This window comes from Thalia democratica, chromosome 8 (assembly GCF_965202585.1).
Source record: "Thalia democratica chromosome 8, ktThaDemo2.hap1.1, whole genome shotgun sequence".
Taxonomy (NCBI): domain Eukaryota; kingdom Metazoa; phylum Chordata; class Thaliacea; order Salpida; family Salpidae; genus Thalia; species Thalia democratica.
Genome location: NC_139172.1, coordinates 44876907 through 44898990, shown reverse-complemented (window position 1 = coordinate 44898990; position 22084 = coordinate 44876907). Strand labels below are relative to the sequence as shown.

General features: G+C 23.9%; 1 protein-coding gene across 2 annotated transcripts; it reads left to right on the top strand.

Annotated features, from left to right (window-relative positions):
* The first annotated feature begins 398 nt into the window (after positions 1–398).
* LOC145842390 (melanotransferrin-like) lies at positions 399–21137 on the top strand. 2 transcript variants are annotated; one of them, XM_082949819.1, is made up of 14 exons: positions 399–474; positions 1824–1975; positions 4215–4323; positions 4533–4625; positions 5053–5179; positions 6104–6220; positions 7290–7406; positions 9435–9593; positions 11006–11072; positions 12119–12200; positions 16028–16195; positions 18870–19004; positions 19616–19753; positions 20352–21137. In XM_082949819.1, exons 3-13 carry the CDS (start codon positions 4231–4233, stop codon positions 19721–19723), a joined length of 1266 nt encoding a protein of 421 aa, XP_082805945.1. In that variant the 5' UTR covers positions 399–474; positions 1824–1975; positions 4215–4230; the 3' UTR covers positions 19724–19753; positions 20352–21137. The 2 variants fall into 2 exon arrangements, with proteins under 2 accessions (XP_082805945.1, XP_082805946.1); XM_082949820.1 differs by lacking the exon at positions 399–474 and having other exon boundaries at positions 20369–21137.
* The last annotated feature ends 947 nt before the right edge of the window (positions 21138–22084 follow it).

Here is a 22084-nt window from a genome sequence, read left to right as displayed (position 1 = left end):
TTCAGCCGGCCAAAAAAAATATAAACATAAAAAAACGCCGAAAATAAAACGCCTAATATTTAATAAGGTCCTATAAAATTAAAATTTTAGTACACATCTAGTATTTCTGAGTGTTCTAAATATTTTTTACAAAAACTTAGTTTGAAAACATCGTTAAATTAATTTAAAATATTAAAAAAGGTATTTGGTCGTATTCAACTAACTTTTACAGTATGAATGAAGCAACTTTTTTTTAGTTTATTAAAAACAAAGTGTTCGAAATTGTATGAAATACTTGAAAACTTAAATGGTCTTTTATGTTCATTCATCCGTGAAGTGTTACTTTGCAAGCTTTACAGCTTTTACTACTGCAAACATAAATGATAATTAAAAGTTTACAGTTTTTAAAAATTTAAACTTTTGAATTGAAGTTTACCAAAAACTTTAAATTGAATTAGTAAGGAACCATAGGGCTTTCCAAATAAATGACTGGTTGTAAGTTGTTCACCAATAAATCAGCAAAGAAAAATTTAAAGTTTTAATAGTTGTATTACTTTGTACATTTACTATTTATTAATGTTTTACCTTAAGTTCAAGTAAGTTTATGACTTTAAGATTTTTAATTATAATTGTATTTGGAGCTAAAATATTTAAAAACAAGTTAAACAACTTAATTTTATTAAATTTTATTTAAATTTTTATTTAAATTTAAAAATGTTTGTTGTTATAGACTGATGAGTCAGACTGATAATTTCTTTAGTATAAAAAAATAATAATTTCATTGTGTAGGCCGACATAGGGATAAGTACAGAACAATTTAAATTTTCTTAAACATATATTATAACAATTAAGTTAATATAAAAGTTCAGTGATAACACAATTGGATTGTTGTCATCGTTGTTTTGTTTAGAATATTGGCAACACTTGCTTGGGGATTTAAGGGCATAGGGGGGGTCCACCTTGATTTTTACTAGTTGATCCTATTTTATAGATTTTATCTGAGCTATCAGTCGTTTTTAACCACTTGAAAAAATTCAAAGTATTTTTCAGGTATCAGCAAACAAAGTCGGTGACCTCAATAGGTTCCTAATGGAAGCCGCAAACTAAAAATGCAAAAAAAAACTATTTCACTAAAAATCTATCTCCTCTTTAATTTTAAAGCAATCGTCTTCAAATTTTCATAGAAAGTATATTATTAAATTTTAAAAAGATTGAATGCAGAATTTTTTTTTAGTTTTGAAAAATAAAATTTGAATTATAAAAAAACCACTTATTTTTTTGTTTTTTTTTATATATATATATTTTTTTATTTTCAAAATTCTAACATTTAAAGTCTTCTAAATTACAAAAGGAGCATTTCCTAAAAATTTGAGGTCTCTAGCTCAAAAAATGAAGGAGAAAATAGGTTTTTAGTGATTTTTTTAATTTTCAAGAAAATTTATGTTGAAAAATTTGCAGTCCATAAGTTTGTGTTGGATACTTTTTATAAGAAATACAATATCTCAAAAGTTAAACAAGATTTTTTAATTCTATAAAAACTGGCTTGTAGTTTGTACTTTAAGCTTTCATATAAAATACAATGTTATTTTTAGTAAAAAAATGTTGGACCCCCCTATGCCCTTAAGCTTCATGATTTTCCCACACTTTGTGGTTTTTAGTGTTGAGATTTTAACCTTGTGAGTGTTTGCCAAATGATGTGTCACCATCAATAAAGGGTTAGGATTAATTTTTTTTTAATTTAGTTACTTAAAAATAAAAGTTTTGCATTTCTTTTTTGTTTATAAATAGAACTAGTTTTATTTTCTAATTTCAAAATTAATTTTTATTGATGAATTCAATGATAGGGCAGGTGGAATAACACATGATGAGCTTAAAATCACTTGCTTGACCTTCAGAAAATGTTTATTGTTGCAGAGGGGAGAGTGAGTCCTTCCAATGTTTTTCTGCCTTAAAGAAAAAAACAACAAAAAATAAAGTTTCACAAACTACAATTCAAGTATATTAGTTGAATTTTTTTAAAGTAATCATGTACAAAAACTTACTTTAAAAAGTCATATCATTATTGAACACAATGGTTTCTAAAAATCATAAGTCTGTGTAAGTTATAATAATAGCAAATATGCTAATTGGAAAACATTTATGACCATAGTCAGCAAAAATCAGCAGATGTAATTACACAGTATAAGCAATTTGCATATTTAAATAAAAAAGTATAAATAAAGTTGCTTTAAATAAGCCAGATGTAATTCACATAGTTTTTTGTTTCAAGTTTAGTATAAAAAAAATGTTAGTTGTGTTTTATTAAAACAATGTTGAAGTTGAGTCATTATTTATAGTTTACTTTCAAATAATATATTATATACAAACTTTCAAACATTTTTTCTGATTGTGTTAATGTTAATTACCTATTTTGGAAAAATTTTGATAAAAAGTTATGGAAAATCTGGAATTTTTGAACAACTATGTATATGTTATATATATAAAATATAGACATAAAGTAATTACTGTTTTATTTATAATGTCAGTTTATTTTAGGTTTTTTATCAAACTCAGGCAGACTTAGGCACAGTACACAGTATAGGCTTTTTTTTTCCTCAAATTGTTTAAGCGTCAACCTTGAACAATAAGCACCTTATATATTTTTTAATTTTTATCAAAAATGAACAGAAAACTTTTAATTCGAAAAGATGGTCAAAATTTCAAAAAAAAAAAACAGAAGTCACCCTGTGGTATATATTTGTTAGTTTTCTCTTTGCGTTTCTATAACTTTTTATTGTGCATAGCCCTCATAAAATCAAACTAAGCAAGCTTAGTTAGAGCAACTTATTTCCAAACTCATTTTTATAATTACCCACTTAGCAAAAATTTTGAAAAATCCCACCTTTGTTAGATATTGCCTATTTACAATTTTTTCTAAATTTACCTCTAAAGGAATGATATCATCCACTTTGGAAAATTCTGCTCCCAATTTCTTTCATTTCAATTTTTTTTTCATAAGACAGTTTTGTATAGCTAAATTAAGTTAAAAAATTAGTAGTAAATTTAACATGGTATTGTCAACTTACTTCGTACTACTATGTCTAAAAACTTTAAAAGAAAAATGTATCTTAAACTGTGTTCAGAATAAGCACACTAGCTTTCTTGCTTAGTGGACAATATATTAAACGTTGCACTGCAACTAGACAAAATCTTAAGTCACTGGTCATCCCTCCAAACAATAGCTTCATGGTGTAACATGATATTCTGTTTGTCAATTGATGACTGCAGGTTTTTTGTTTGTAACTAACTGACAAGTTTCAATAAACGCCAAACTCTGGTCTCAGTCTACGAAAAGCTTGTGGTCTAATAATCAAAATGATATCTTTGAATCTTTATGTTAACTTTAGCTTCTCTCACAGCATATTTAAGCCAAGACTTAGGCTTGTGTAGGTTTTTACTTTTCATCATAATTGTTTATAGTGATAACTTGTAACAATCACTATGTTTTTGTGGTCAATGAAAAAAAAAAGATGAAGGAAGCTTTACTAACAACTCTGTCTCAAATTTTATATAGCAAGAGTTTTTTAAGTAAGGTATATTTTCTTAAAAATTATGTCTTTTAAAATTCAGAAAGTTGTTTTGTTTAGTTTTACCTAAAATTTAAATTACCTTAAATAGTTAGGTTACAAAATTACTTACAGTTAGGGTTGTGTAGAAAATTTTTTAACTAATTTTCTTTTTCAAGTTAACTTGATATTTTTCTCTTCTGTCCAAATTTTATACAAAACATAGTTTTGTTTTTGAAGATGTTACTTTAAACTTATTGGCTCTTTATACTGTTTGAATTAAAAAAAAAGATCTTTAGAACTTAATTCAAATTTAATTTTGTTTTATCTATTATTAAAACTATACAGATTTAATTTTTTTTTTCATTTAAACAATTTAATTAATTTAGTTAGTAAATCTATATTATACAATTTACTGTAGAAATTTTTTTTTGTTTGTTGATAATTTGTATAAAACTATCAAGCTTGAAGTTTTTTACCAATACCTTTACTAACAGTAAAAGTTAAACTTATGTTTGAAGATATGCTTGTTTTATTATTATGAAATTGTTCCTTTTAAGTAACCTATTTAATTTACATATAAAAGTAAACATTCTTTATGGTTATTCTAAATTTAACAGTGTAAAAATCTATATAAGCTGGGTTTTCCAATTTTATAGTTTTGAAAATTAAAATAAAGACACATTTCAGCTACTAAATAATAAACATGTCAAGCTACAAGTACAAAAAACACAAAAGTCAGGAAGATGGGGACCCATTGACTTTAAATGAAACGACCCAGATTGAAATGAGCACCTTTGTTAGTTTTTGTTTGGTATTTAGCAATATGTTAATATACTTCGAAATCAATCAACTTACATAAAGCAACTCAAACTGAAATAAGTAGTTAGTTTTTTTTTTCCAATTTTATTTGTGTTTGATAATCTGTAACTTGTTGTCATCAAGAGATTAGTTTAATAATTTCATGTTAAAAGGTTTATAATTAAAAAATGTTTTATATTTTAACAGCCTTCAGCTGAAGAAAGTCAAGAATCAGCAAATCAAAATGAAGATGCCAACAATCAGGATTTGAGATATGAGGAACCAAACAATGTAAATCAAGTGGGTTTTTTAAATAGTATTTATTAGTTTTAATGCGTGGACTAGATAAGTTATTAAACAAAAATTTTTTCATTAAAAAATAACTATTTACAATTATCTAAAAATTAAAATAATTTTAAATTCTACGTTTTTAACTTCAATATTTGTTGTTTTAAATCACAAACATTGGCATTGTAAGTTGTATATTTTTTAACCATTTATCAAAGTTGGCTGTATGTGTTTTTTCATTCAACTTAAAAATTAAAAATTCACTCTTGAGACTAAATGAATTATTAGCTTAAACATGTTTTATTGTTGTAAAATTGCTAATGATTATATATCATATGTCCTATAGATTTTTTTGTTAATTTGTATATTAATCATAACTACTTTTTAACATTTTAGCAACAGTTAAAACTTTAAGGTAATAATTTTATTTTTTTTTCAGACAAACACCCATGTTAGCATGAAACCCTGCCGTGTTAAAACTTGCTACCTTATATGGGGAGTTGTAACAACTGGCTTGCTGGTGTCACTTTTGATGGTGGCCATAATCGCTCATGGAAGTATTAGATGTGAGTTGTTCTAAAGTATGAGAATATATTTTGTATGTTAAAGTTCTATACATTGAGTAGTTGTAATATGAAGTTTTTTTTCACTAAAAAATAAGAATGTATTTTCATACTGAGTATTGTTTTTACATAGAAAAATAATTTTTCCTATGAATATGTATTTTTTTAATTGATGTATATCCTACTTTCTTATACACTTTCTATGAGTAAGTTATTGTGTATACTAAAAGAGCAAAAGTATTTGATAAGTTTCTTCGGTAATAAACTAAAAATTAAGTTATGTGCACATGCTGCAAGTGACAAACGATAAAATATAAATGGTTCTTGCTTTTAGTGTCAGTTTCTGTTTCCTGAATACAAATGTTTAATTAAAAGTACTATTTTAAGTAAAAAATAAAGAACACCTATTTTTAGCCTATTTTAACCTATTTTTAGCACCCCAATAAAATGGTGCTACATTATCACACTAAAAAGCTGGACACTATAGACAGCATTTGTTTATTAATAATCAAGTTATTTTTTATACTAGTTATTATTAGTTCATTTTTTTGTCATATCAGCAGTGTTGTACAAATTAAGAAGAACTTAACAAGTATAGCAATATAAAAGTTTAAATTATAATTAGAAAAAGTATATTTTTCTAGCAATAAAATGGTGTTGTCTCAACTCAAATGAACTGACCAAATGTAATTATATAGATAAACAAATTGATATTTTATAATGATATAATAATGTTCATTTTTACACAGCAATAAAATGGTGTTGTCTCAATTCAAACGAACTGACCAAATGTAACGATATATAAAATAATTATAATTAGAAAAAATACATTATACAGCAATAAAATGGTGTTGTCTCAATTCTAATAACCTAACCAAATGTAATGGTATATAAAAAAATATATAAAATAAAAATCAAAATTTACAGCAATCAAGTGGTGTTGCCTCAACTCAAATGAGTTGACCAAATGTAACGACATGGCCTCAGTGTTCAGGTTGCAAGGTCTTGGTCCCAGGGTTGAGTGTGTCCTCAAAACTTCTGTCTGTTAGTTATTACGATCATTTTAATTGAAAATATTTTTTATTTGTGTTTAGCAAGCATGTATAAATTAGCAATTTTCATAAGATTTAGTGTGGTATTTAAAGGTTTGTGTGTTAGTTATTTTATTTAATTTAACTGTTTTTTTTGTATATTTAGTAAAAGTAAAAAAGGCAATTAATACTTTTCATAAACTAAAGTATGTCCTTAAAACTTTTATTTTTCAGATTATTCCGATAGTTTTAATTGAAAAACTTTCCTATGTGTTAAGTAAACATGTATAAGTAAAAATACTTTTCTTAAAGTTTAATATGTTCTTAAAACTTCCTTCTGCAAATTATTTCTTTCATTTTAGATAAAAACAGTTTTTTTTTGTTATTTTCAATAAAAAAATCATTATTTTGAGAAAAACTAAAGCACAAACAATTATTGTTGTGAAATACACAATAGCTTTTTTATAATAACTTTTTATTTCTTATTGTTTTGTTTTTAGTCTATTCTTCGATAATAAGTGTGGTTTGCGTTCAATTGTTCAAAATTTAGTGTTTTATACATTATTTTTTTTTATTAATAAACTGTTTAGCTATTTTATCATTTTTTTTTAAACTTTAAGTAAAAACTTTCCGGTTTTCTAACAAAAACTTATGTACTTTTATATATTAAAAAAATAACTTTTCACTTTTTATACGTATATAGTGTTCACAAATTTTATGGTTGAATGATTTCATATTCAATGAATTACTCAGTTTAAAAATAAACTACTCTAAGTTCCTTATTTTTTCTCACTTTATCTTTTTTTCGAGTAAAAACCGATTTCAAAGTGTTTTAAAAAACCAAGTTTTTTTTATGTTTTTAAAACTTTAAATGATTAAGCTTCAAAAACTATTTAACTTTATAAGCTGTTATCAGTTGACACAAAAACTAAATTTTCGAATACAATTGTTAAAGAAATTTATGGTAATTTGTTACTCCATTGCTTTTTATAATAACAAATAATTTGTTGGGTTATTTATGTTTCACTGCTAATAGAATATCATCAGCTCTTACTTTAATTATTAAATAATATTTTTTACAGCTCAATGTGTAGAAGCAATAGATACGGACATGGCCGATGTTATGACGATGAAATCAAATATTTTGTATGAAAACAGAAATAAACTGAAACCTATTCTGACCACACAAACTGTAGCAAGTATGTTTAATTATATTGTATCGATTAAAAAATATTTTGTGTGAAAAATAGTGTTAACTTGAAACTTATATTAACTACACGGAGAATTTCAAATACGTTTAAATATTGAGTTTAATTTAAAAGTATTCTGTATGAAAGTAAACTAAAACTAACTCAAACATACTAACCATTGCACATATAACTATTGTACGTATGTTTGGTTAATTGAGTGCAGTGGTATTTTTTTAGTTTGAAATGTTGTTAACCGTATCAGTTAAAGTAAAACAAAGCTCGCTACTACTACAGAAACTATTTGGTTAACTATAAGTTGTGTTTAATTTCTATTAATGGAACACTTATAAAAACTTTATTATAAGATATATAATTATCCAAAAAATATTTCAAAAATAAACATATTACTTCATAAAGTAAATATGACTTGTTTAAATTAAATTTATTACCTTAATCAAATTTATAAAATAAAAAATCCCAGAAAAATTTAAATTGCTTATAACATAAAGTGTTTTGTATTTTTTTTAAATTATTCTGCTTATAATGACTAACTATAATTTATTTCCTCTTAAATATAAAGGTTATTTTCATTTAAATAATAGTTACAGTGTAAGAAAGCGTTTTATGTAATTCTAAACCAGTTTTACAAAGCAGTTTTTCTTAAGTTTTTGTAAAATTTTCTACTCTAGAATATACTAACACAATGTTTACAATTTGATAAAAAGAATTAATTGTTCTGTTGGTTTGTGATTAGAATAATTAACAACTAAACTGCAATGTTGCTATTTCTTAATAGCTTAAAAAAATACTTTGAAATTTTAGTATTGATATTTATTATGGGCAAGTAATTTGTAAACGCCATAACATTTCCAAATAAAAAGCATTTTATTAATGAATTTTTAACCCTTAAAACATAAGGTTTACAAAATGCAAATACAATTTTTCAAAATGTAATTTCTAAAATTTTTACTAATCTAGAGTAGTTTTATTTTTTATTTATAAATTTTTTATTAACCTTTATAAACATGTTTTTAGGTGTTTAAAGCCTTATTGTATTAAAATTTTTTAATCTCATTCCAACTTTAAAGCTGTTTTCACTTTAGTATTAAGAAGTTATTTAAAACATTTTGTTTAAACCCTAAGCGCGCGTTTTAACATTTATCATGTATTTCATTTCAAAGTGTTGTTTTGTTTCAAATAAAAATACATGGGCTAGCCATAAACTTAATCTAGTTATTTTAAACGTAGCTTAGCCCATTTAAACTTACTACTTGTCATGTAATCGTTTTCTTGATGATCGTTTTTTCAAATTGGTTTTTGTACTTTTTATTTTAGGAAATTATTAATTTAAAAAATCTTCAAGATAAAGTTAGTTATGTATATATTATTTAGTTGGTTGTCAAAAGTAGGCTTACAAAGATAAAATAAGTTATTTAAAATTAAATATTTAAGAAGTTTCAATTTTGTTTTGTTTTATTATTCTCACTAATACTTGTTATGTATTTATTAATGGTTTTGATAGCACATTTTTTACGAAACACCTTTTAGATTTAAAACAGTTGTATTTTTCAGTAAGTTTTTTAACAAAAATTTAAAGATGTTTATTCAACACAATTAACATTATATAAATAGTAAAAATATTATTTTTTTTAAATATTAACCAAAACTATGATGTTTTTGTTGTATTAACAAAATTCATATTTTACAAAGCTTTTTATCTTATATTATTATTTAACTTCAGAAACACATGGGGACGAATATGGCGATGCATTTGCTAATAAAATTAACTTAATAATTTATAAAGTATCATATAATATTTAATACTTATATTTTTACAGAGACATATGGTGACGAATACGGTAACATTTTTACCGTTTCAATTAAATTAATAACTTGTAAAATATTATATTATAAATAACTATTTATTAATGTCACAGAGACATACGGTGATGAATATGGTGACGTATTTGTCGTTTCAATTAAATTAATAATTTGTAAAATATTATGTTATAAATAATAATTTATTTAATGTCACAGAGACATACGGTGATGAATATGGTGACGTATTTGTCGTTTCAACTCACAAAAACGTCAGTCCGGATCCGAAGTTCACAGATAAGTGCAATATGTCATCAGTGTGCTTTGTTCAGAATGATATTGTAAGACATGAGGACTTACTTAACTCGCCTAATATTAGTCAGTCATTTGTTTAAATTATTTTTGTTATACTTAGATTTTTGTTATTAGTATTATATTTTGTTGTAATGTGTTATGTCTTCAGTTTGTTACATACAAAACGATATTATAAACACGACGGTTTATTGAATTAAGGCCATAGGGGGGATAAGTTATGTTTTTTACAAGTTGATCTTATTTTATAGAGTTTTTACTAAGCTTCAAATTGCTTTTTACCATTTCAAAAACTCAAATTAGTTTTTGAGATATGACCGATCAAAGCCGGCCCGCATAACAAGTTCCTAATGGGGAGGGAAAACTAAAACAGCGGAAAAAGACTATTTTGTTTAAAATCTATCTCCTACATTTTTCAAGCAATCTTCTCCAAACTTTTACAGTCTAACCTTAATACAATAACAAAAAAAAAACGTTACTTTAGACTTTAAATAATTTTGAGTAGTTTATGTGATAAAATTTTTATTTTTTTAATCTATTAAAATTCATAAGTAAGGTTTTTTTCTGATAATGTAAGAAACATTTCCTGAAAATTTAAAGAAGATTGCTTGAAAAATGAGGAGTCGAAAGATTTTTAGAGATTTTTTAAACTTCCGAAAAAATTGACCCCAAAAAAATTGCGGTCCATACGTTTGTATCGGAAACTTTTTACAAAATATAAAATATCTCAAAAGTCAATTGATACTTTTGAATTCTATAAAATCTGGCTTGTAGTTTGTATTTAAAGCTTTCATATAAAAGCCAAAGTTAATTTTTGTAAAAAAATGTTTTGGACCCCCCTATGGCCTTAACCTAATATTAGTTGGTTACTTGTTTATTTGTAAAGTATTTTGTGTTATTTATCTTCAGTGAGTTTGTACAAAATAATATTATGAGACATGAATATTTGCTTATCACCTATTATAAGTTGGTTGGTTTTATTTAAACTATATTAGTGAGTTTTAATAAATTTTTCTATAGTTCAACTAATATTAGTTAGTTAACTAAACTGGTAAATTGTTAAAAATAAAAACAAAATTAAATAAAATAAAGTTGTATACTTCACTTAACTTTAGTTAGGTTCTTATCATTTTAAAAGTACTTGTTTTAATGTAAAATGTTATGCTTGTAGTAATTTTATTCAATTCACCTAATGTTCATATGATGTTAATTTAGTTTATTTAAACCGTTTTATATTAATTAGATGTTGATGTTAGTTGATGTTATTATATCACTTAATTGTTTTTGTTAATTAAGCTGTGGTAAACATTCAAAAAGTCAGAAAAATAGTCTGTTTTTTCTGTACAACCACGAGTTTGTTTTTTTCAAGAAAATAGAAAATATTTTATGTGGAAATTTCTTTTAATGTGATTTTCAATATTTAGTATTATAAGTTTACTAAATATTAAAGTTAATTAAGAATAAAACATTTTCAACAGTCGGAAACGTAGTAAAAAAGTTTGCCAATTGCAAGAAAGATTCACATACGAGTGCTAATTTCACAAGGTAATTTTTTTTTTGATAAGTTTATATATGTAATTTAACATAATATTTAGTTTAAAGATATAATATAAATTACCTATCTTATTCTATCTTATTTTTCAAAAATGAAATCTCATACGAGTGCAAATTTCACAAGGTTTTTTTTTTTTTTAATATGTAATTTAGTATAATGTTTAGTTTAAAATAAGTTAAATGATAAAATTGATTGTAAAAAAAGGTTCTAGTAAAAGTGCAAGGGGTAAATGTATTGTTTATTTTTATGAATACTTATTAATCTTTAAATTGTTAAAAACTTAATTGAAACATTGATTAAATGAGTTTGTTTTCTTTAAAATTAATAACTCCTATCATACTACTTAACCTAAGAATCGTTTTCATTTGTAGCTCATTCATAATCAACTTATACTTTAAATTAGTTTTTTTGGTATAATTATGGTTATAAGGAATTTATTCGAAACTAAAGAAATTTAAATAAAGTAATTTTTTTGAACAAACAAATAAAAGCTTTAATGAGTTTACATTTTAATTTCAATTACTTATGAAAAGAAAAAAATCTTCTGTCAACTTTTCTTAAAATAAATGAGTACCAAAATTGCAAAATAAAAACAAAAACTTTAAAAACTAAAACTTAATTAAAAGTTACATTTTTTCAAACATGATGAAAAATAATGAACAGTTTTCTTACAAATAAAACAGACTGTTAAACAAAAAGGTTTGAAATATAACTACTATGATTTTTCAGTGCATATAAAGAATGCCATGAGAATGGGGTATACTATCAAAATTCACCCGCGTTCAAAATCTACCCGATTTTTTTTTCACATTTTCTTTATTTACTTATTTCTTTTATATATTTGTTAAATATTTTTTATTCATTTTTTATCAATTTTTCACTATCACTGTTACCCCTAACCCTTACCCTCGTTCGGTAAGCGGTTCTCGAATTTGACTGGTAGGATTTTGAACGTGTCCCGAGAATGGACACTAACTAGTGTTGTAGATAGGGAGACGACAAATAATTGTTGTTTTTTTATATTTAATTTTTTCAGCGCATACAAAGAATGTCCATATGTGTTCAGTTCGATAGAAATGTTGGAAAATGCTCTCAAAAATAATCACGTCAACGAAAGCGTTAGTTGATTATATGATTTAGTTTTATATTTCTTACTTTTATTAACTTTTTTTTTCTCGACTTGTTTCAATTTTAACAGGGTTACCACACACTAAGTAAATTCAGGGAATTTTTAAGTTGTAGAAAATCTCAGGGAAACTTAGGGAATTTTGATTCTCTTTTTTTAACTCAGGGAAACTCAGGGCAGTTTTGGTTTTTTCTAAAAATTTCAGGGAAATTTTAAGATTTTAAAAAAATTTCACGCAAAATTTTTTCTAGATCTACTATGAGATTTAGTTAGTCCAGTTTCAATATTTTGTTCAAAAAAGTTAATTCAAATCATTTTTAAGTGCTTATTTAGAAAATTTTTAGCCTTGAGGCAAGTTTTTCAACATACTAAGAGTTAAGATAGTAATTTTTTTAATAAAAAAAAACAATTTAAGGAAAAATAACTCAGGGAAGTTTAAGGTTACACAGAGCAGTTTCTGGTCACTCAGGGAAGATTTTTTGACTCAAAGAGTGGCAACCCTGTTTTAATGTGTTTGTATATTACAAAAAAAGTCAAATACAGTATTTAAAATGTATAACTTAAACTAAAAAAAAAGTATTTAAAGTAAAATTCATGCACACTTTAAAATTTTCATATGAAAATTACAAAAAAGAAATCAACGATTGCATATTCAATTATTTAAAACATCTGTCTGCAAATGTGTAATTTTCCAATTTTTCATTTTACTTTCAGAGACATTTGTTTTGAATAATTAATGTTTTGAACGGCAATTTTGCCATAAAATCCATATTTTTAAGCCGTGGTAAAATTTATAATCTCATCATAATCTTTTGACCTTTATGCAGTGTTTCTGATTTTTTAATTTTCTCTGTTAAAAGGAGTTTCTCATAAAGTGCACAAATATATGAAGGAATTTTAGTTTAAACGTTATACGAATAACACACAAACAAAAAATGAATCAGACAAAAGTTCTCATAAACCATACTCAAATAAAAATAAAACTAAATACTGCAAAGTACTGCACAAATAGCAGTGAAAAATGGAATATAATTTACTTTCCTAAAGTTTTTTATTAAAAGTACACACATATTACTTGGAATAAATATATTGTTTTGATTCATAAGAAGTACACAAGCTTAAAAGTAAATGGTATTTTTTTAATTAAATGAATTCTTGATTTTATTTTGCAATGGTTTGAATGAGACTTTTTATTAAAAATAATTAAAAATACAAATTAAAAATTAAAAATTGAGTAGTCAACTTACACATGTTTCAAAGATGTTATATAACAATAAATATGTTTTATTTAACAGTTTTTGTTTATGAAGTTTTAGTCAGTAAGTCCATTAGAAAACAGCTAATTTTTGAAAACTAACAATACAAATGTATATGTATAAAGTCACTTTAGTTTACATGTATTAAATTGTTGTGATGACTAAAATAAAAGTGACTGTTTGTCACAATAACCGCAATTGTACGTGTAGCTAATAAAAGTGTTGTATACAAAAACTTTTATGCATTTGTTTGCAACAATATTATATAATCTTTTATTTCAAAAGTTAGCTTTTAAAACTTTTGACAAGTTAAATGACCGAATTTTTTGAATACTTTGTTAGAATTTTTCCAAGAAAAGAAAAACATAACTACTCAGAGTGTTTTTAATTTTGTCTGACATTTTATATATAATTAACTTAAAAAAACTAATAATTTAAGCAAGAAAACAGTTTATGTAAAATATGTTTAAATTAACTCACACTGAAATTACTTTCTAAAAAAATAAAAATGTTGACAAGTTGTACAAAACAAAGCTATTAAGTTCAACTTGCGTACTAAAAAGAGTAACCAAAAGCGAAAAGTAGGTCATATATTTTTATCAATAATTGTTTTTTTATGCATTATTTCGGATCATTTTGGTAAAATTTTAATAATTAATGAGTTGCTAATACCAATTATATGTCGGTTGTGATATTTTCAATTTTTGAGGATTTTCCGTTGTTTTTTTGACAATGTAAAACAACTAAATTGGCCTTAAAACTAATATTTATATATTTTTTATGAAAAATAAATAGGTTATTTGAACAGACTTAATTGATTTATGGTCTATTTTTACAGTTGAAAAATGATATTTTCCTTTTTTGGCGTAGGCGAAGTTTAATCTAATTCATAGGGCCTAAAATAATTTATTTTCAAAGCAAAAAAGACTAAAAGTTTTTTTTACACCGAACTCGTTTACCAATGAAAGTTTATTTAAATAGTTTTTATTTAAATATTTTTATCAGGTGTTCTATTTAAAAACAATTAAAATATTAAGTTATTTACAGAACAAGTACTTAAATAGTAAATTAACTTATTAACTAACTAATTATTTTACATTAAAGTTTACTTTTATGACAGAAAGTAAATTGTGTGGGTAATTTTAAAAAAAGAAAATATTTTGTAAGAATTTTCCGTTTTCTTGTTTGAAATTGAGAAATAATTTATTTAAATTATATTTAAATAAACATAAATGATTTATTTTCAAATTTAAAAAATTATAATGGTTATATGAGTTAACTCTTAATATTGAATTATTTTTGAGATTTAAATAAATTGATATACTTTTTCTTTTACAGAAATAGCATGCGTAATTTGATCTAGTTGAGAAAAATTTTAATGACATATTTTCAAAGCAAAGTTAGAGAATAGTTTTCTTTAACGTTAATCTTTTTTTTTTACAATAAAAATAAGTTTTTGTAGTTTTTATTTATGAAAATTTGTACTTCTTATCAGATAAATATAATTTGGTGCATTTAAAAGTTTATTATTTTTCAAGTCTGATTATTACCTGGATAGTGTGACAACAAAAGTAGTGATTTAATTATTTATTTATTCTTACGCAAATAGTGAAATGTATAAGTCATTTGAACGGATAATTTTGTATTTAACAATTTCATACTGTAGAAATTGTTTTTATTGAATTTTTTTTTTGAAAGTAAGTAAAACTGGACTAAACTGTTAATTTATTTTTACAATTTTAGGTTTTAATTTATGCAACTTCTGATGTAGGCGTAAGTAATTATATATACAAAAAAAAAGATGGATTAATATTAGTCCAAAAGTTGGGTGGACTATTAAATTAAGTCATTTCACAAATATTTTAAAATTCAAATTTTCTGCTGTGTTAAAATAATCTTGAATAAATTAAAATAAAATAAGTGCACGATGTAGTAGTATTATATAGAAATTTGTGTTTTATTTGTTCACAAAAATTTTGTGTACAAATTTTTTTCTTTCTTACATGACTATAACCTTAATTTTATCTGAACTTCCAATAAAATCGTGCAAATTTTTATGAAAACTTAATCACAACAGGGTTTAAAAGTATGGTGTAGAAACTTTTATTAAAAAAAAATAATAGTTTGAGTGGTCACCTTAAGAGCATTAATTAACTTTATTGTCTTCGTTTTTATAGCAAAAGAAGCTTAACTTTTGTTAATTTAATGTTTTTGAATAAATATTTACAGGACATCGAAACTTAACTTTTAATTGTATATGTTATTAGGTTTATGAACACAAGATATAGAAGTGTGGTGTGAGAACTTAGTTTTTAATTATATTTAATATATTTATTATCACACATAGATGTACGGTGTTGAAACCTAACTTTTATTTTTGTTTACTTTCACAGGACATAGTAATATAGTGTAAAAACTAAACTTTTATTTATATTTATTACCACAGAACATAGATGTATGGTGTAGGAAACTAAACTTTTGTTTATATTTATTATCACAAGACATAAAAATATGGTATAGAAACTTAAGTTTTATTCATATTTATTTATATTTATTATCACAGGACATAGATGTATGGTGTAGGAACGGGGAAACGAGATCACTGAAATCGTACAGAGACTGCGTGAGATTGTACAAACCGACAACTTCTGTTGTTATCAGTAACAAGTTGAGACAAGGTCAAGAAGCTGATATACCCATGTATATTGTGGAATTACTACATGTAGCTTGGGTAAGTTAATAAATTTATAATTTATTTATACATGTATGTATGTATTATGTTCCCATGTATATTGTGGAATTACTGCATGTAGCTTAAGTAAGTTAATATTTTTTTATTGAATTGCTACATGTAGCTTGGGTAAGTTAAAATGTTCAATACATATTTATAAATATAAATAAGATATTCATATGTATATTGTTTAATTATTACATATTGTTTGGGTGAGTTGAAAGATATGATAGATATTTAAAAATAAATGTAAATAAAAAGCTTATATTCCGATGTGTAGTTACGTAATAAATATTTATATAAATTAATTGTAGATAAGAAGCAGATATAAAAATGTTATAGAACGATTACATGTAGCATGGTTAAATTAAGTTATTCAATTTGTTTACTTGTGTTTAAGTAAATAATAAAAATCTAACCTACTTTACTATCAAAATCTTAATAAATATGCTTACATTAGTATTTTTCATCTTTAAAAAATTTAAGCAATTTTTAATAGATGCCTAAAATATTAAATTAAAACTTACTTAAAGTATAATTATTAATAACCAACTGTTGTAATTTTTTTTTCAGATTTGTTCTACCATCATAATCTTTTATTTAGACCTACATAAACGTTTTTTTTATTCTTTTCAAATTTATATTACTTTTTGAGATGTGATGAATCTTCAATTTGAGTTGTCGGAATTTGAAATGCTAGAAATTTAATTATTAATAACCATTGTTTAAAAATAATAAATACCTAACGTCAATAATAATATATTACTAACGTTAACTGAACAGTTTATTATTTTACATATTTACAGTTCTAAAAATACTTTACTGTGTTCGAATCATAAAATTTGGTGTGAATTTGCTTTCTAGCAGCTTTGTAAAATTGCTGCATTTGTAGCTTTAAAATAACTCAGCATAATTATAGTGCTTTGCTTGTAGGCAAAACAGAAACTACATTAATTTGAAAAAATGATAGTTTGGCATAAATTTTTTACAACTTAAGAATAATTGTAACTTTTAGCTTCATATTATGTAAAAAGTATACAAGTTTATGCAAAAATAAACAGTAAGTGTTCTGTATAATACAGGCTACATCTGTTAAAACACTTTTAAGGTATTTTTTTTGTGAAAATGTTTAAAAACAACTTAAAGAATACGGTTTTATCTACAGTCGTTACAATTTCAACTTTTTGTAATTTTTTGTTTAAAGTTTTTTTGTATACGATTTGTTTTCTTCCTTTATCCTAATGACTTAACAATTTTCCACATGATTTATTTTGTAAAGATTTTAAGGATGGCTTGGCGCAGTATATTGTATTTCTTATGTAAAAAAGTATTTTCTATTATTCTCAAAGCTAAACTGTATTCAAATTTTTTTTCTGCTAAATTAATAACGAAAGGTGTTTTGAAAAAAATACAAAGTTCAGATAGAATAATATATACAATTTTTTTTGCAACAAAATACTGTTACAAAAAGAAACTAATAATTCCAAATAACTCAATTTTGATTGATCAACTACTTCAAACTTGTTCAAAAAAAAGTTCCTGCATTTGTAAAATCAAACATTCAAAATAAAAACACAACACACTTGCATATTTTTTTGAATATATTCTGATTTCTTATTATAAGTTTGATGGAATTTGCGAAATCCGACAAAATTTACGTGACGAAATCTTATTGAAAAACTTTGTTATTTTGAATGATCACAAAAGACATATGTTAGCAAAATATTTAGCACCATAACATCATACTTGTATTTAATAACATAAATAGAATCTTTTACTTGTCATATAACTTTCCATGAAAGTCAACATTCATAACAATAAACTTTTACTTCAAAATATTTCTTTATACTAAGTTTTTCGCAAACTAATAGATTTATTATGATAAAGTCAGACAGTAAGGTTTATTACTATAAAAGCAAAAAAATAAATTATCAATATTTTAAGTAATGAGTTGCTGTTAGCTACTTTTAGTTGTTTATGGTGTCCTTAAAATTTTGCCTATACAAGCTTTTTCACTTGTTATCAAAAACACAAATAGAGTTAAGACTTGTTTACTGGTACAGCAAAACAATACATAACTTGTAGAGACTGACTCATTTATAATAAATTTAATTATAAAATAAAATAATTTTTATTACTATTATTTTACGACTAAAACATAACTTTTGTTGCTGTCGAATTATTTGTTAAGCCTTTAGTCTCATTTAAATTTTGTAGTTATTACTTTATAGAAGTATGATAAAAAATAAGTAGATTAACACATTTTAATTTCATTTTATTTATTTTTCTTTTCACTCAATTATTTTTTACAGTTATACTTTGAAAGTATTTGTGAAGATTATATAAACAGTTTTAGATTTTAATGTTTAACATTTTTAATTAGGAAAGAGTTTATGAAATTTAAACAAATAAATTTTAATTTTAATGTTTTATACTTATACTTTAGAAAAAGTTATAGTATTTACTTTCAACATTTTAAGTCTTTTTTTTGTGTTACAGTTATACTTTTAAAGCAGTTATGAAACTTATTAAAAACTTTTTAAATCTGTAATTTTACAATTATACTTTGGTTAAGGTTATAAAATTTGTTTAGAACTTTTTTAATATATTTTTATTTTACAGTTATACTTTGGAAGAAGTTATGAAATTTATTCAAACTCACATTATTTTACAGTTATACTTTGGAAGGAGTTATGAAATTTATTCAAATTACTCTATGTTCGATTCTACTAGGTACAAATCAAAAGATCTGATTTTTGAAGACAGAACTCTGAAATTAGTACCTCTGCTGCCTAACTGCACTGCCAAGGTATGATTTTATATTTATTTTAATATTTTTTTTTTATTTATTTTAACCTCTGCTGCCTAACTGCACTGCCGAGGTGTGATTTTATTTATTTTCATACTGATATTGTTTTGGTTTAGTTATGACTTTATTTCTGTTTTCTATAGGTATAAAAAAAGTTTTTTTCAATGGTAATTTTTTTTTTACAATTAAGCTGGTTTTGAAATTATAGTTAAACTTTTTTTTTTCTTTTTAAACTTTTTCTAAGTTTTACTTTTTCTTCAACAGCATGATAATAGTTCTCAAACTTGTACTAAATGATAGTATGATTTTTTTATGTTTTATTTAATAGTTAAAATAATCATTCTACACTTAAAATTTGTAAAAACAGAACTAAATGCAGTCTAACAGTTAAGTTTTAAAAGTATATTTCAAACAAAGTATTACTACAAAAATTAAAAAATTTTTAGAACCAACATACTTAATGTTTGGGGAAATAGTTGTTTAATAGTTTGTTTATAAGTTTTAATTCTCAACATCTTCTTGAGTTTATAAAAACCAAACAGCTTAAGTTGTGATAGTTGACCTTAAATACATATTTAAATTATACAAACAAAGTTATAATTACAATGCAGGCATATCTGGGACCGACATACCTAATGTTTGAGGAAGGAGTTAAACAAGTCATCAATGAAACTTGTTTTTTGAGAGAGTTTTACAGGCCCAATATTGGTGTCAACTAGATTCTTTATGTAGATGATATGTATTGAAAGGTGAGTTTTAGTTTATTTGTTTCAGAAAAAATGTTTTAGTACGTTATTGACTTTCTTTTAGCTGTGATATTAAAAGACAAAATAAATAGTAGAAAAATATTTTGTATCTTACACTTATCTTATGTGCTTGTTTTTTGATCAAGGTTCCAAAAAAAAACTGTGTAATTTTTCAATTAAGGCAAAAAAAAGCTGGAGTTTGGGAAATAAGAAAAATATCACAAAAATCCTGGAATTTTAAACAATTTTTACACAAAAATAATAAAATTCTGATTAGGTACGAAAAATCTGTCATATACAATCTTTTTTTTTTAATTAGATTTATTTGTTATAAAACACATTTAAAATAGCATAACATTATCTTTTCAATTTTTCATACTATTTAAGACAGTTTTTAATCTTTAACTTAATTTTACACTTAAAATGGACACAAGCTTGTGCTTTAAAAAACCTGGAAAAAGTTTAGAAAATCTGAAAAAAATTTCAAAAAACCTTTGGTAACCCTGTTTAATACAACCGTAAATTATTTAAAAAACAAAACAATTGATTTTTATAATACTGTGTAAAAAAATATTTTTACCTGAATTTTCAATATTTCCAGTATTTTTTCTTTTGAAGATCACCGGTTAATCGAAGCTGACTTCAAAGCTGTTATGACGTCATAGTGCTAAAGTACTTGAGGCAAATAAAAATCTACTTGAAACTTTAGACTTCTTCACATGTACGTATTCTACCATAGTATGTACCATACATACTTATACGTGTATAAACAGCCAATTATTTGATGCGGTTCATTTGTGTTTTTACAGAAGAGGTTTTTGTGTTTTTCAACTAAATTAATTTAGTAAAAACCATATTATATACGCTACTTTGTTCTCAGGCTGTTATCTCTAAATAGAGTTCCTACCAGTTTAATATATTTTTATACGTATTATTCTTTATAAACCATGTGACTTACTCAGTTAAAACATTCCTTGGATTCGTTTTTAACTTGTGTTCAAAAATGTATGTTGATATATTGGGATACACAGTTATTTAGATGTTAAACAATTGCTTTTCTTATTACACATATTCACAGTTATTATCTGCACTTTGAAATTGTCTGTTTGAGTCTTTTTATTTTGCATTTGAACAAGTTTGGATTCAAAAGTGATCTTTTTAACTGGTCTTAACATACTAAGACCCTGTTTAGAAGAATAAAAATATATTTTATCATGTACAATCATAAAAGTTTATGAATTTTTGTGCAGAATTTTTCTGCAAATTAAGTTTTATTTATCATCAAAGTGAATGCACTTTTTAATCCTTGAAAAATATACACAGTATGTATGATGCAAGTATTTAAAAAAATATTAAACTGTTTTTTCTTTTGTGCTAGTTTGTTACAGAGCTAGAGTTTTCTTCAAATATGTATTTTATTTGTGACTGTTTTTATGTGTTAATGTTTTTATTCATTGTATAAAGCTTATATTAGTAAGTTGTATAAATAAATAATTCTTATTTTTAATGATATTTTTAACTTAACTTACTACTCTCAGTTAAATACTGTTAATTTTTGGCACAAACTATAAGTATATGTTTTAAAATATCTTTTTTAATTTTAAAAATCAAAAAAAAATTATCATATTACATTGAAATAAAAAATTAAATTAACAAAAACTAAAATTTAATCAATATTGTTGTCTTTTTAAAAGACTTCTCTGGTGTTAAAGGGCTATAAACTACTGTTAATGTAGTTCAATGGCTTAGAGATCCAAAGAATTGTCATTGTAGATTAGTTTTGAAAAGAGTCTTCACTATATACTTTTCTTTTGTGAATGAGTTATAGTTATATGCAACCTAATACTTACAATGTATCAAGACTTTTTAAGGGCTATTAAGATAGCATTGTTAAGTTATTCGTATTTGAAAACATATAATTTATTTAGATACTCATCAAAATGTCTCACATTAAATTGAACTATGAGTTTTTAGAGAAAATAATTATAAGTAGCTAGAATCTTGAACTACTAAGAACATTTTGCGTTAAATGCAACAATTTAAATAATAAAAAAACAAAAATTCGAAGTTTCAAATTATCATATAGAAAAGTTTGGTAAGTTATTTTACATATATCTAAAGATTGTAATGTACTTGTGAGTTCTTAATAGGTTTTTTACTAAATTTAGGTTGGACAATAGTTTTAACTAAATTTAGTTTGACTTTGTGAGACTTGTTTTCAATTAAAAGAAAATAGATGTTTTAAATCAATTTCCAACTAATACTCTTGAATTTTTTGTATCTGTAATAATTAAGAAGTTTTAAAAGAGGTGATTTTTAAGTATTTGAAAGTTG

Excerpts from the sequence above, each read along its gene's own strand:
- LOC145842390 (XM_082949819.1), top strand. The coding sequence starts at position 4,231 with ATGTCAAGCTACAAGTACAAAAAACACAAAAGTCAGGAAGATGGGGAC. Across the intron at positions 4,626-5,052 it reads AACCAAACAATGTAAATCAA|ACAAACACCCATGTTAGCAT; the intron begins GTGGGTTTTTTA and ends TTTTTTTTTCAG. Across the intron at positions 9,594-11,005 it reads ACTTAACTCGCCTAATATTA|TCGGAAACGTAGTAAAAAAG; the intron begins GTCAGTCATTTG and ends CATTTTCAACAG.